The sequence below is a fragment of the Prionailurus viverrinus genome, chromosome E1 (genome assembly GCF_022837055.1).
Source record: "Prionailurus viverrinus isolate Anna chromosome E1, UM_Priviv_1.0, whole genome shotgun sequence".
Lineage (NCBI taxonomy): Eukaryota > Metazoa > Chordata > Mammalia > Carnivora > Felidae > Prionailurus > Prionailurus viverrinus.
The window spans coordinates 2,155,914-2,167,804 of record NC_062574.1 but is presented as its reverse complement, the minus strand read 5'-3'; the positions used below and the strand labels follow the sequence as shown (position 1 = coordinate 2,167,804).

The 11,891-nt window shown below is 57.9% G+C and overlaps 1 protein-coding gene across 1 annotated transcript; it reads left to right on the top strand.

Moving 5' to 3' along the window:
- The first annotated feature begins 8,053 nt into the window (after positions 1 to 8,053).
- On the top strand, positions 8,054 to 11,161 carry ASGR1 (asialoglycoprotein receptor 1). Its single transcript, XM_047832898.1, has 8 exons — positions 8,054 to 8,246; positions 9,427 to 9,543; positions 9,647 to 9,742; positions 9,843 to 9,914; positions 10,101 to 10,187; positions 10,286 to 10,437; positions 10,545 to 10,651; positions 10,744 to 11,161. Exons 1-8 carry the CDS (start codon positions 8,180 to 8,182, stop codon positions 10,898 to 10,900), a joined length of 855 nt encoding a protein of 284 aa, XP_047688854.1. The 5' UTR covers positions 8,054 to 8,179; the 3' UTR covers positions 10,901 to 11,161.
- The last annotated feature ends 730 nt before the right edge of the window (positions 11,162 to 11,891 follow it).

The window sequence follows — 11,891 nt, the reverse complement described above, 5'->3', positions numbered from 1 at the left end:
GGCCCCAGGGCTGTGCGTTTCAGGAAAACCTCCCAGGTGACTCTGACGCCTCCCACCTCCCCGGGTGGAGCCTCACAGCTTCCAAGGACGTTTTTCAAATAATCCTTCTTTTAGCTTGGTTCTGCGTAGGAGCAGATGGTTTGAAGCTGTGCTGATGTTCTCTACCGTTGGCCAAGGGGAGGAGTCTGTGAGGTGAGGCACGTGTGTGCAGGTGATGCGTCTGGATCTAAGGGGTTAAGGAGAGTTCACCGAGAAGGGGGCAGAATCACCTAATCCTGCATGCATCACTTTCTAGATTATGAAAGTAATACATGGGCCTTAGAAAAATTCAAATAAATATAGAAATACATACGGTTCGGAAAAAAAAAAAAAAGCTCCCTCCCCATCTCCTTCCACATACTCCTCAGAGGGAGGCACTTTGGCAGTTTGTGGTATATTCTCCCAAATCTATAAAGAGCTCATCCTTGGCCGTTTAAGGAGACCGTATGCTTGAGTGGATAGACGCACTGGATTCCCAAACAGACTGCGGTTCAGATCCTGACTCCTCTCCACCCCCCTCTAGTTCCCTCAACAAATAACGTAGTTGGCTCTTGCTTGGTTTCAAGCTGTGTTTGAAATGCTGGGGTTGCGACCTCCGGGCCCTCAGGGACCTTGGGGTCCTTGCAGTGGGGACCTCCGACCGCAGGGGGTGAAGGGGTGCAGATCATCAAAATGACGATGGTGCTGTTAAACAAAGTGACGGCGTTTTGCTGTTAAACAAAGCGCGTCTTTGCTAGTTTAGACGGGGTGGTCAGGGAGGCGTCTCCTCCGAGCTGCGCTGGAGTCGAGGCCTGGACGCTGATGGAGCCTGGGGCGGGGAGTGTGCAGGGGGACCGAGGGAGGGCGAGGTGGGAACAAGGTGGGAACGCTGGAGGACAGAAGGTCAGTGGGGTGGAGCGGGAGGGAGACACAGAGGAGGGGGTCTGAGAAACTAGCGCTTCTGGGCTTGAAAAGTGTCCTACGAAGCGCTCGGGCGCGGCGGGAGGGGGCGCGCGGCAGGTGGGCGTGGCGGAAGGCGAGGTGGCGGCGGGGGCGTGGCGGCAGGGGGCGTGGCGGCAGGCGAGGTGGCGGGGAGTGGGCGTGGCGGCAGGTGGGCGCCCGGCTGGTCGGCCGGGGGCGGGGCGAGGGGCGGGTGGGAAAAGGGAGACAGCGCGGCAGGGGGCGCTGGAGAACCAGCCCCGCGGAGGCGGTGAGGTGAGGACGGGAGGTGGCCAGGCGCTGTGGCTGGGCTGAGAGCGTACCTTCTGTGAGCCTCAGCTTCCCTAGCTCGCAAACGGGGACGATAACTCCCGACCTCGCTGGATGGCCATGAGGAATGTGCAGCAGGACCCTCGGCCCGCAGCCCTGCACCTGCTAGAGAGCGGTTACCGATCATTGCTATTGGTCTGTTCTGTTACTGGTAAACGTAGGTTAAATAAAACCTGGAAACGTGGAGTTTTATCTTTTTCCTCGTTCCTTTCTTTTTTAATGTAGATTAAATTTGAGGGCAAGAGAGAGAGAGAAAGCACAAGTGGGGGAAGAGGGGCAGAGAGAGGGAGAGAGAGAGAGAGTCCCAAGCAGGCTCTTGCACACTCAGCGCAGAGCCCCACGCGGGGCTCGATCCCGCGAACCTCGAGATCATGACCTGAGCCGACACCAGGAGCGGGAGGTCTAACTGACTGAGCCACCCAGGTGTGGTGAGTTTTACCTTTCTCTAAACGTTCACCTGTCAGTAAAAGTGGGGGAAAGAGGTGTTGACCGGTCCCGGGGCACAGGATCCTGCCTGTCCCAACGCCGAGGAGTTGGAGCGTGTCTGGGTGCAGAGAACCAGGGTACAGAAAGTTCTCGCCCTGCTGCAGGGCGTATGGAGGCCCTTGAGTGGGTTCTGTGGGTTCTCACAACTGTGAGTGAGCAACCTCCTCCTTGCGGCCTCGCGAGACCCCCTTCCCTTGTGGCTGCTTCTAGCACTGAGCTCCCAGCCCGGGTGCCTCGCCTTACCTCTCCTGCTTCCTCTCCACTCAGGCCCTGCTCAGCCTCTCCTGGATTCCGGGAGCCGTCGGTCACCCTCTTTGGAAAGTCAGCCTTGAGCCTTCGGTTACCTGCCCGCTCTGCCCATTTGTTCAGTCACCTCCTGGCAAGGCCTTCTGGGTGCCTGACTTTGCAGCCGGAGGGCCTGAGTGGCAGGGGGGCCGGGGAGAGAGCCAGGCAGGCACATCCCAGACCTGAGCTTGAGAGCGCTCTGCGAGGGGGTGGGCGAGGGCCGAGGGGGCTCAGTGCCCAGTCTCATCCACAGAAGATGAGGGGCTGTCTTAACTCCACCGACACGCCAGGCCCCCAGTTCCCCCAGTTCCTTCCCAGGTAAGTCGCTAACCACCCTCTGGGAGACAGAGAGAGATGTGCTCTGCTGACCTGACCCCAGCCTTCCCCGCTCCCCACATTCAGAAGCCCTGGGGGGCTGGCTGAACTCGAATTAGTGATAATAATCCGAATGCAGATGGCTAGCCTGTGCTGGGCACTTAGTACGAGCCAGGCCCTGTGCAAGGCAATGCCAGCTCTCTGACATGAGCATTCAACCCACTCTCCAGACAAGGGCAAGGTGAACTCACATCTGTCTGATAGCCGCCCTTGTCCTGCTGTACATCTTCCCCGCCCTAACATGCTGAGAACCCCCAGCCTCCCGTGTCCTTCTTGCTCTGTGTCCACACGCCCTCCGCACTAGCTTCTTCTCTGTTCCACTGCTCGGCTCCCCCCTTGCCCCCAAACATGTTCTTCTCTTGACTCATCCAGTGGGAGGCTCACTGTCCTCTCTCCTTGGCAGTCTTGACCGGGTATTTGGGGTGCCCAGAGCCGGCCCTAAGGGTCAACCCCACTCCTGCACTTGTGTGGTTGGCAGTCCTGGGGATCTTTCTTCCCCTTCCTTCGTGGAGGCGGGGACTCTGTTCCAGCTGCTTCCTTCCCAATGGGCCCCTCACTGGGCCGGTGTCATGGACGAATGTATGGCCTTGGGCAACATTCAAGACTCTACATCAATGTCGCCAGCCCAGAACCCTTGCGGACTCCAGACCTGCCTCTGGCAACCTTCTGGACCCTGGTTAGGCGCTCCAATTCCCTCCCTCACTGCGCTGCCCATCTCTGACCCATCACCTGCCTCCAGGCCACGCCATTGTTTAATTACAGTCCTGCCTTTTGCCTGCAAATCTTCATGAACCTTGGGGTCTGTAGTCCCGGTCTGTAACTTTGCTGGTCAGGTGCCCCATCTGTGAAAGGTTTCTGAGCGTGTGTCCCCCAGTTTGTCATCACTCATTCATTAGTTCTAAACACGTGGCCAGCCTTCAAGAGGGCCCCCAGGAAGTCTCACCTCCCAGTATTCACACCCTGAAGCGTCCGACTTCAGCTCAGGTCATGATCTCACGGTCCGTGAGTTGGAGCCCCACGTCGGGCTCTGGGCTGACGGCTCGGGGCCTGGAGCCTGCTGCGGATTCCGTGTGTCCCTCTCTCTCTCTGTCCCACCCATGCTCGTGCTCTGTCTCTCTCTTTCAAAAATAAACACACATTAAAAATATATGTATTAAAAATATATAAATAAATAAACCTTAAAAATATTTTATAAATATATAAATATTATGCAAACATTTTCCTGCCACACTCCAGTGGATGACCTTGTGACTTCCCTGGGGTGCATGTTCCCCATTAAAAAAAAAAAATTTAATGTTTATTTATTTTTGAGACAATGCGAGAGACAGAGTGCGAGCAGGGGAGGGGCAGAGAGAGAGGGAGACACAGAATCCGAAGCAGCTCCAGGCTCCGAGCTGTCAGCCCAGAGCCCGACACGGGGCTTGAACTCACGAACCGTGAGATCATGACCTGAGCTGAAGTCGGACGCTCCACCGACTGAGCCACTCGGGTGCCCCGCATTCCCCATTCAGGAGCCTGCCTTCCTTCCTTCCTTCCTTCCTTCCTTTTTAATGTTTTTGAGTTTATTTATTTTGAGAGAGAGAGAGTGAGCCGGGGAGGGGCAGAAAGAGAGGGAGAGAGCGAATCCCAGGCCGACTCTGCACTGTCGGTGTAGACCCCGACTGGGGGCTCGAACCGTGAGATCACCACCGGAGCCCAAATCAAGAGTCTGACGCTTAACCACTTAACCGACTGAGCCCCTCACCAGGTGCCCTCCAGGAGGAGACTTTCGCGATCGTCCCGGAGGTGAGAGTGCCAGGTTCCGAGCCCAGCCTCCTGCGTTGCTCTGGTCATGAGTTCCTCAACCGGCAGGCAAGTGTACCCAGAGGGGACAGGGTCACTTTGTGTTGAGGCAGAGCTCTAACGGTGGCCCCCAAGATTCCATGCCGTCATCCCTGGAACCTGAGTATGTTAAGATACATCACTCTTGTGATTATGTTATGTTACGTTTGGTTGACCTTATATAGTGCCGTGTATACACAACTGACCTTAAGAAGATTCTTCCAAGTGGACCTAATCTTTTTAATTGATTAATTAATTAGTTAATTAATCAATTAAAATTTTTTTTAACATTTATTTATTTTTGAGAGACAGAGAGAGGCAGAGCATGAGCAGGGGAGGGGGAGAGAGAGAGAGAGAGAGAGAGAGAGAGAGAGACAGAATCCGAAGCAGGCTCCAGGCTCCGAGCTTCAGGGCAGAGCCCGAGGCGGGGCTCAAACTCACGAACCGTGAGACCGTGACCTGAGCCCAAGTCGGGCGCTTAACCCCCTGAGCCCCCCAGGCGCCCCTGTTGCGGACTCTGGGGGTGGAGGGCTCCCGTGACAAGGAATGCGGTGGTCTGCAGAAGAGGGTGGCCCCCGGGTGACAGCCAGCAAAGAAAGGGGGACTTGAGTCCCGCAGCTGCGAGGAACTGGATTCCGTTGACCCCCTGAACGTGCTCGCAAGCTCGTTCTTTTTCTCCTTCGCCTCCAGAAATGAGATGAGGTCCTCCAGCACCTGGATCTCAGCTCTGTGAGACCCTGAGCAGACAGCCCAGTTGGATATATATATATATATATATATATATATATATATCTTTTTTTTTCTTTTAAGTAGGCTCCATGCCCAACATGGGGCTTGAACTCACAACCCCGAGATCAAGAGTCGCACGCTAGACTGACTGAGCCAGCCAGGTGCCCTTAAGATATATATTCATTTTTAAAAATTTTATTTTAGGTTTATTTATTTATGTTGAGAGAGAGAGAGAGAGAGAGGGAGGGAGAGGGAGAGGGAAGGCACGAACAGAAGAGGGGCAGAGAGAGGGAGAGGGAATCCCAAGCAGGCTCCGAAGTATCAGCCAAAAACCCGACGTGGGGCTCGCAAACTCACAAACCGTGAGATCACAACCTGAGCCGAAATCAAGAGTCAGATGCTTAACCGACGGAGACACCCAGGCGCCCCGAAGATACATATTAAAGGAATAAATGCACAGGGTGGATGGGCTCTCGGCCTAAAGCGTCACCATTGTGGCCTGGTGTTCTTTCTAGCTACTTTTTAGTTTCTTAGGACCACCTCTGGTATTTTGCAGGAGGCTCGCCAGTAAATGAGCGGCCCCAGCACATGTATCATGTTGTTTGTCTGGCTTTCTTCACAGTGTTTTTTCTGAAACCGGATTTCAGGAACACCTTACTCCAGTAGAACGTCCAGTACAAATCATAAGTGGGCAGCTTTGCTGCAGTTTTATGAAGGGGACATAGCCACGCAACCCGTGTCCAGATCAAGAAGCTGAACATTTCCATGGGGCGCCTGGGTGGCTCAGTCGGTTAAGCGTCCGACTTCGGCTCAGGTCACGATCTCACGGTTCTTGAGTTCAAGGCCCGCGTCGGGCTCTGTGCTGACAGCTCGGAGCCTGGAGCTGCTTCGGATTCTGTGTCTCCCTCTCTCTCTCTCTCTGCCCCTCCCCCGCTCATGCTCTCTCTCTCTCTCTCTCTCTCTCTGTCAAAAATAAATAAACATTAAAAAAAAAAAAAAAGCGTAACATTTCCATTACCCAGAAGCCCCTATGTGCTTCCTGCCGGTCACAGCTTCCGCAGTGAAGTGCTTTCGGTCACTCTTCTGACCAAAGCAGCATGGGTATGTTTGCCCGAATAAACCGGATTGTGAGCGATGATATCAGAGAATTCGAACAGCCCAATAGTCCCCGAATTACTGGCCGCAGCCCCAGCACATGCAAACAACAGGGGGCTTTTCAGGACACAGGAATGAGGGTGTACCCAAGGGTTTCTTTTTTTGTGTGTTTATTTATTTTTTTTTTAATATTTATTTTTGAGAGAGAGAGAGAGAGAGAGAGAGAGAGAGAGACAGAGACAGAGTGCAAGCAGAGGAGGGGCAAAGAGAAGGGAGACACAAAATCCAAAGTAGGCTCCAGGCTCTGAGCTGTCAGCACAGAGCCTGACACAGGGCTCAAACCCACGAACTGAGAGATCATGGCCTGAGCCGAAGTCAGACTCTCAACCGACTGAGCCACCCAGGTGCCCCTGGGGCTTTCATATTGAATGTGAGGACTGTGTTCCTGAGATCTCATATAATGTAAAACTCTTGTAATAAAGTCTAGTTCTGTCCTTGAAGCATAGTGTTTGCACCCTTTCCCATTTGGGGCCTAAAGTGAGACCCATGAACATCTTTAATATTGCCTAATTTCTTATCTTTAAATTTTTATTATTTATTTTAGAGAGAGAGCGCGTGTAAGTGCGAGCAGGGGAGGGGCAGAGAGAGAGGGAGACACAGAATCTGAAACAGGCTCCAGGCTCTGAGCAGTCAGCACAGAGCCTGATGTGGGGCTCGAACTCACGGACCGTGAGGTCATGACCTGAGCCGAAGTGGATGCTTAACCGGCTGAGCCCCCGAGATGCCCCAGTATTGTTCAGTTTCTAAGTTTGCATAATCTGAATTCATACATGCCTCCCTGAATCCCCTGTGGGGCTGGGAGGGTCTGTGCTTTAAGGGTCTGAGACCCCAGGGCCCAGCCTCGGGGATGGTTCAGGATCCAGGGTCTGGGTAGGCTTCCCGGAGACAAAGCACGGGTCCTGGAATCAGGCGGCTTACATTCCAGGCCTGCCTCTGCTGCTTCCTTGCCGTGTAACCCTGGGTAAGCTCTTACCTGTCGGGGCCTCAGTCTTCTCATCTGCAAATCGGGCTGGGCTCTGGGCTTTAAGAGAGGAGTTAAGGGGTGAAAAGCCTGGGTGCCCAGTAGGAGCCAATGGGAGCTTGTTAGCTACAGTCCCAGGTGGGGTGGGGAAAGCCTGCTCTCTCTCCCGCCTCTCTCCCCACCACCCCCAGGCTGCTGGGGGGGAAGGGGGGGGACTTTGCTCCCAGGGAGAGTAAAGCAGCAGGCCCCAAGGCTGCAGGGCCTGGCCTCTGAGCTTCACAGGAGGGCCAGGGCCCCGGGCTCAGATGCCAGGGTCAGAGCCCGGATTGGGCAAGAGCGGAGCTCGGGGGCCCCTGGTCCCGGTCAGGGATATTTGGAAACACCAAAGATTCTGAGAAATTTAGCGGCAGGAAGTGAAAGGAGGGGCAGAAGGAACCAGCAATGAGCACCTCTGGCCCCCACTGACCTGGCTCCCCATCCGGAACCGAGCAGTGATTGGTGGGGTGTTGGCTGGGGCCGGGGTGGGGGGGGGGTGCAGAGCAGGAGATTCCCCCTCCCCGGGGAGGAAAACGGAGGCCTCCCATCCCCCACTCCCACCTCTGTTTACTGTCCAAAGTCCCGGGCGCTGGGGATGCCAGCTGCAGTGTTGGGACACACAGACCCAGAGACACACAGACCTAGACACGCAGGGCTCAGGGCCCTCGGAGGGACCCTGTTCCCTCCTCTCCCATCGTCCAGGGCTGTCCGCGCACCCCAAGTCTCTGGGCTCCAGCCCCCTTCTTAGCCTGGGATCTGCACAGCACTGGGGGATCCGGGAACCCACTTCAAGACTGCCAGCAAGTAAAAGTGGAAGAAAGGCCGGGGTCCCGACCCGGGTGGGGAGGGGGCTGGGCGGGAAAACCTCAGAGGGGTGAAGTTTGCATGTCAGGCCTGGGAAAGAACTGGAGAGAGAAGAGAGGTTTTCACGTAACCACCGATGACTTAGAAACGGACTGGACCGCGCACCGTCCAGCTCCATTCGGCCCCAGCCTCAGCCCTAACCCCAGCCTTGACCTAGGCCCAGGTCCAGCCAGCCCTATCATGACAAATGACTATCAAGACCTTCAGCATCTGGACAACGAGGACAATGGCCATCAGCTTAGACAAGGTAAGGGGACGCCTCCTTGCGTTTCGGACAGGTGATAGTGAGGTGGTTCTTGTCGCCTTGACTCAGCTCCTGCTTCCTCCTGTGAGCCCTGACCGGCCTCTGGGTCGGCCCCACTCACAAGAACACGGTCCGCTCCACCTCCGCTAGCCTCCTGACCCTTGCCACGTCACCCCCTGGCCAGGACCTCGGGGAGGGTGTGGACCCAGGGGACCAGGGGGCCAGGAGTACCTGGGAGCAGTTAGGGCTGCCTTCCTTGCCTCTAACACCTGGTGAGCCTCGGCCAGGTGTGAGAGTGTGTGTGCATGGGGTGTCCGGGACCAGGGGACAGGGACAAGGGGCCAGACTTCCATGGGGAGGCTGAGGCCCTCGTCAGACAACAGCCACCTCCCCCGCTTTGTTTCTCCAGCCAGCAGGGATGCTGTTTGGGCTGAGCAGGAGGGTTCTTGGGGATGGGGGTGGGGGGAAGGGGCTGCAGGGGACCCCCCCCCAGGTGGGAGCATCTTGGGGGGCTGTGGCTCCTCTGTCTTCTCTCCTGGAGCCCAGCCAGAGGAGAAACCTCCTCCTCTTTCCCGGCCTTTCCGGGGGGGGGGGGGGGGACAGAACGCTCCCCCCAAAACTAATGTAGTTCATCAGCTTCAGTGACACAGTCCGGCCACTAGGTGTCAGCAAAGGCTGAGGGCCCCGGCCGGCTGGGGCAGGTCGGCGCTCTGCACCCGCTCCCAGCCCTCCTCCTGGCCTCTGGTCCCTCAGGGTGGCCTACCACCCGGATTTCTTTCTTTCTTTCTTTCTTTCTTTCTTTCTTTCTTTCTTTCTTTCTTTCTTCTTTCTTTCTTTCTTTCTTTCTTTCTTTCTTTCTTTTTTATTTTTTAATCTTAATTTATTTTTGAGAGCGTGAGATAGAGACAGAGCATGAGCAGGGGAGGAACAGAGAGAGAGGGAGACACAGAATCCGAAGCGGGCTCCAGGCTCCGAGCTGTCAGCGCAGAGCCCGACGCGGGGCTCGAACCCACGAATCGTGAGATCATGCCCCGAGGCCGAAGTCGGACGCTTCACCGACTGAGCCACCCGGGCGCCCCAATAACGGATTTCTTCACCTGTAGGGCTCCCTGGAGAAGGAGCCTTCTCCCGCTCTCCTCCCGGGACCCGGTCCCTGACACCCGGACGCCCTGTCTTGTTGCAGCGCCACCTCCGCCCCAGCGGCTCTTCCGGAGACTCTGCTCCGGACCCTGCTTCCTCCTGCTCTCCCTGGGCCTCGGCCTCCTGCTGCTGGTGGTTGTCTGTGTGATCGGATCCCAGAGTGGGTGCCCTGGGGGTGGGCGGGGCAAGTGGTGAGAGAGCGCTGGCCTCTGTGACGCGGGTCACGGCCCCCTCATGTTGCCCCGTGCACACCCCCCCTCCAGACTCCAAGCTGCGGGACGAGCTGCAGGCCCTGAGGGTCACGTTCAGCAACTTCACGGCGAGCACGGAGGTCGAGGTCAAGGCCCTGAGCAGCCAGGGTGAGGGGGCCCTGGGGCTGCGGCTGGGGGGGGGAGGGGGGCCCGGGGGGGCCCGTGGACCGCTGGGGATGTCGGGACACTGAGCCAGCCTCTCCCCCAGGGGGAAGCGTGGGCAGGAAGGTGAAGTCGCTGGAGTCCCAGCTGCAGAAACAGCAGCAGCAGCTCAGCGAAGGTCAGAGCGGGGAGCGTGCGCGCACGGGCGCGTCGGACCCGGGGGTCCCTCCGGCCGAGCCCCGGGGGCCTGTGACTCCTCGGGCCCCAGCGCGCCGAGACCGGGCCCTTCCCAGCCCCCAGTGTCCACACTGACCCGCCCCGCCCCCTGCCCGCCCTCGCCCCGCCCCCCACCCCGCCCCCCCAGATCACTCCAGCTTGCTGCTGCATGTGAAGCAGTTCGTGTCGGACCTGCGGAGCCTGAGCTGTCAGATCGCCGTCCTGCACGGCAACGGTGAGGGGGCGGGGCGCCCGCCGGCTCGCCCGCCCCCCCCCCCGCCCTCCCCCTCCCCGGGCCCCGCCTCAGCGCCTCCACCCTCCCCTGCCCCGCAGGCTCGGCGGCCTCCTGCTGCCCGGTCAACTGGCTGGAGTTCGAGGGCAGCTGCTACTGGTTCTCCCGCTCCGGGAAGTCCTGGCCGGAGGCGGACAAGTACTGCCGGCTGGAGAACGCGCACCTGGTGGTGGTGGGCTCCTGGGAGGAGCAGGTGAGCGCCCGGGGCTGGGGTGGGGGTGGGGGCTCCCGGGAGGAGCGGGTGGGCCCCTGGGGGGTCGGGCTCCGGGGAGCGCTCACCACGCCCTCCTGTCTCCCCAGAAGTTCATCCAGCACCACATGGGGCCTGTGAACACCTGGATGGGCCTCACCGACCAGAGTGGGCCCTGGAAGTGGGTGGACGGGACGGACTACGAGAAGGGCTTCAAGTGAGCGCGCGCGCCCCGGCCCCGCGGGTCCCCGGGGGTGGGGGTGGGGGTGGGGGTGGGGGGACCCGGCTCACATCCGCGCGTCTCCGCAGGAACTGGAGGCCGGAGCAGCCGGACGACTGGTACGGGCACGGGCTGGGCGGGGGCGAGGACTGCGCCCACTTCACGGACGACGGCCGCTGGAACGACGACGTGTGTCAGAGGCCCTACCGCTGGGTGTGCGAGACAGAGCGGGACGCGGCCGGCTAGGAGCACCCCCGCCCCCTAATTTATTTCCTTGGCGCCCCCACCTGCCGGACGATGCTGCTGTCCCGGGTGGGGGGCGGGGATGGGGGCTCCTCCACCTTCTCGGGGATGTTTGATCTGGGATTTCAAGGGAAGTTTCGGGGACGGTGTCTGAGGAATGCAGGAATCACGTTTGGAGGGGCGGGGAGACGGCAACCCGCTTTCCGCGCTTTACAGGTGGTTGTCCACGTGTTTCGGAGGAAACAATGAACGGAATATTCTAAACGTGCCGCGAGTTGTCTGCTTCTTGGGCGTTAGGAATCGGAGCGGGCTGGTTGGCAGGAAGCCAGGGGGACCCGGTGGGCTTTGTTAATCACAGGCGCGCGAGTTAGGGCTGTTCTGAGGCTCCCCGGGAAGGTGTGCTGTTTCTGGGGACCACAGCACCTGCAGCCAACGCCCTCGGACCGGAATCACCCGCATGGGTCCAGGGCTGCAGAAGCTTCCAGGGAAACTCCCTGATGTCTGTCGCGTGCATTACAGCGGGCGGAGCAGTGTCCACGGGCCACAGACAGAGCAAAACTGAAGATAAGTCTGCTCTGGAGAATCACCAAACGTGCAAAGACAACCAGTGGAAGAGAGGCCCCCAAATAAATAGAATCCACAGCCCAGGATGGGGGTTCACAGGAACACTTTTTTTTGTTTGTTTGTTTTTTTGAGACAAAATCCCATGAGAGGCAGAAAAAGAAAGAGGGGCAGAGACAGAGAAGCAGGGCTCACCCCGGGCTGGGCTCGTGCTCACCCGGAGCAGGACTTGAAAAGGAATAACAAAATAACCCCTTCAAAATAGAAGGCCAGGATGGATTTATCTATCTATCTATGTATTTATGTATTTATTTATTTATTCACTGAAAGTTTATTTTTGACGGGTGCCTGGGTGGCTCAGTCAGTTGAGCATCTGACTTCGGCTCAGGTCACAATCTCACAGTTTGTGGGTTCGAGCCCCGCGTCAGGCTCT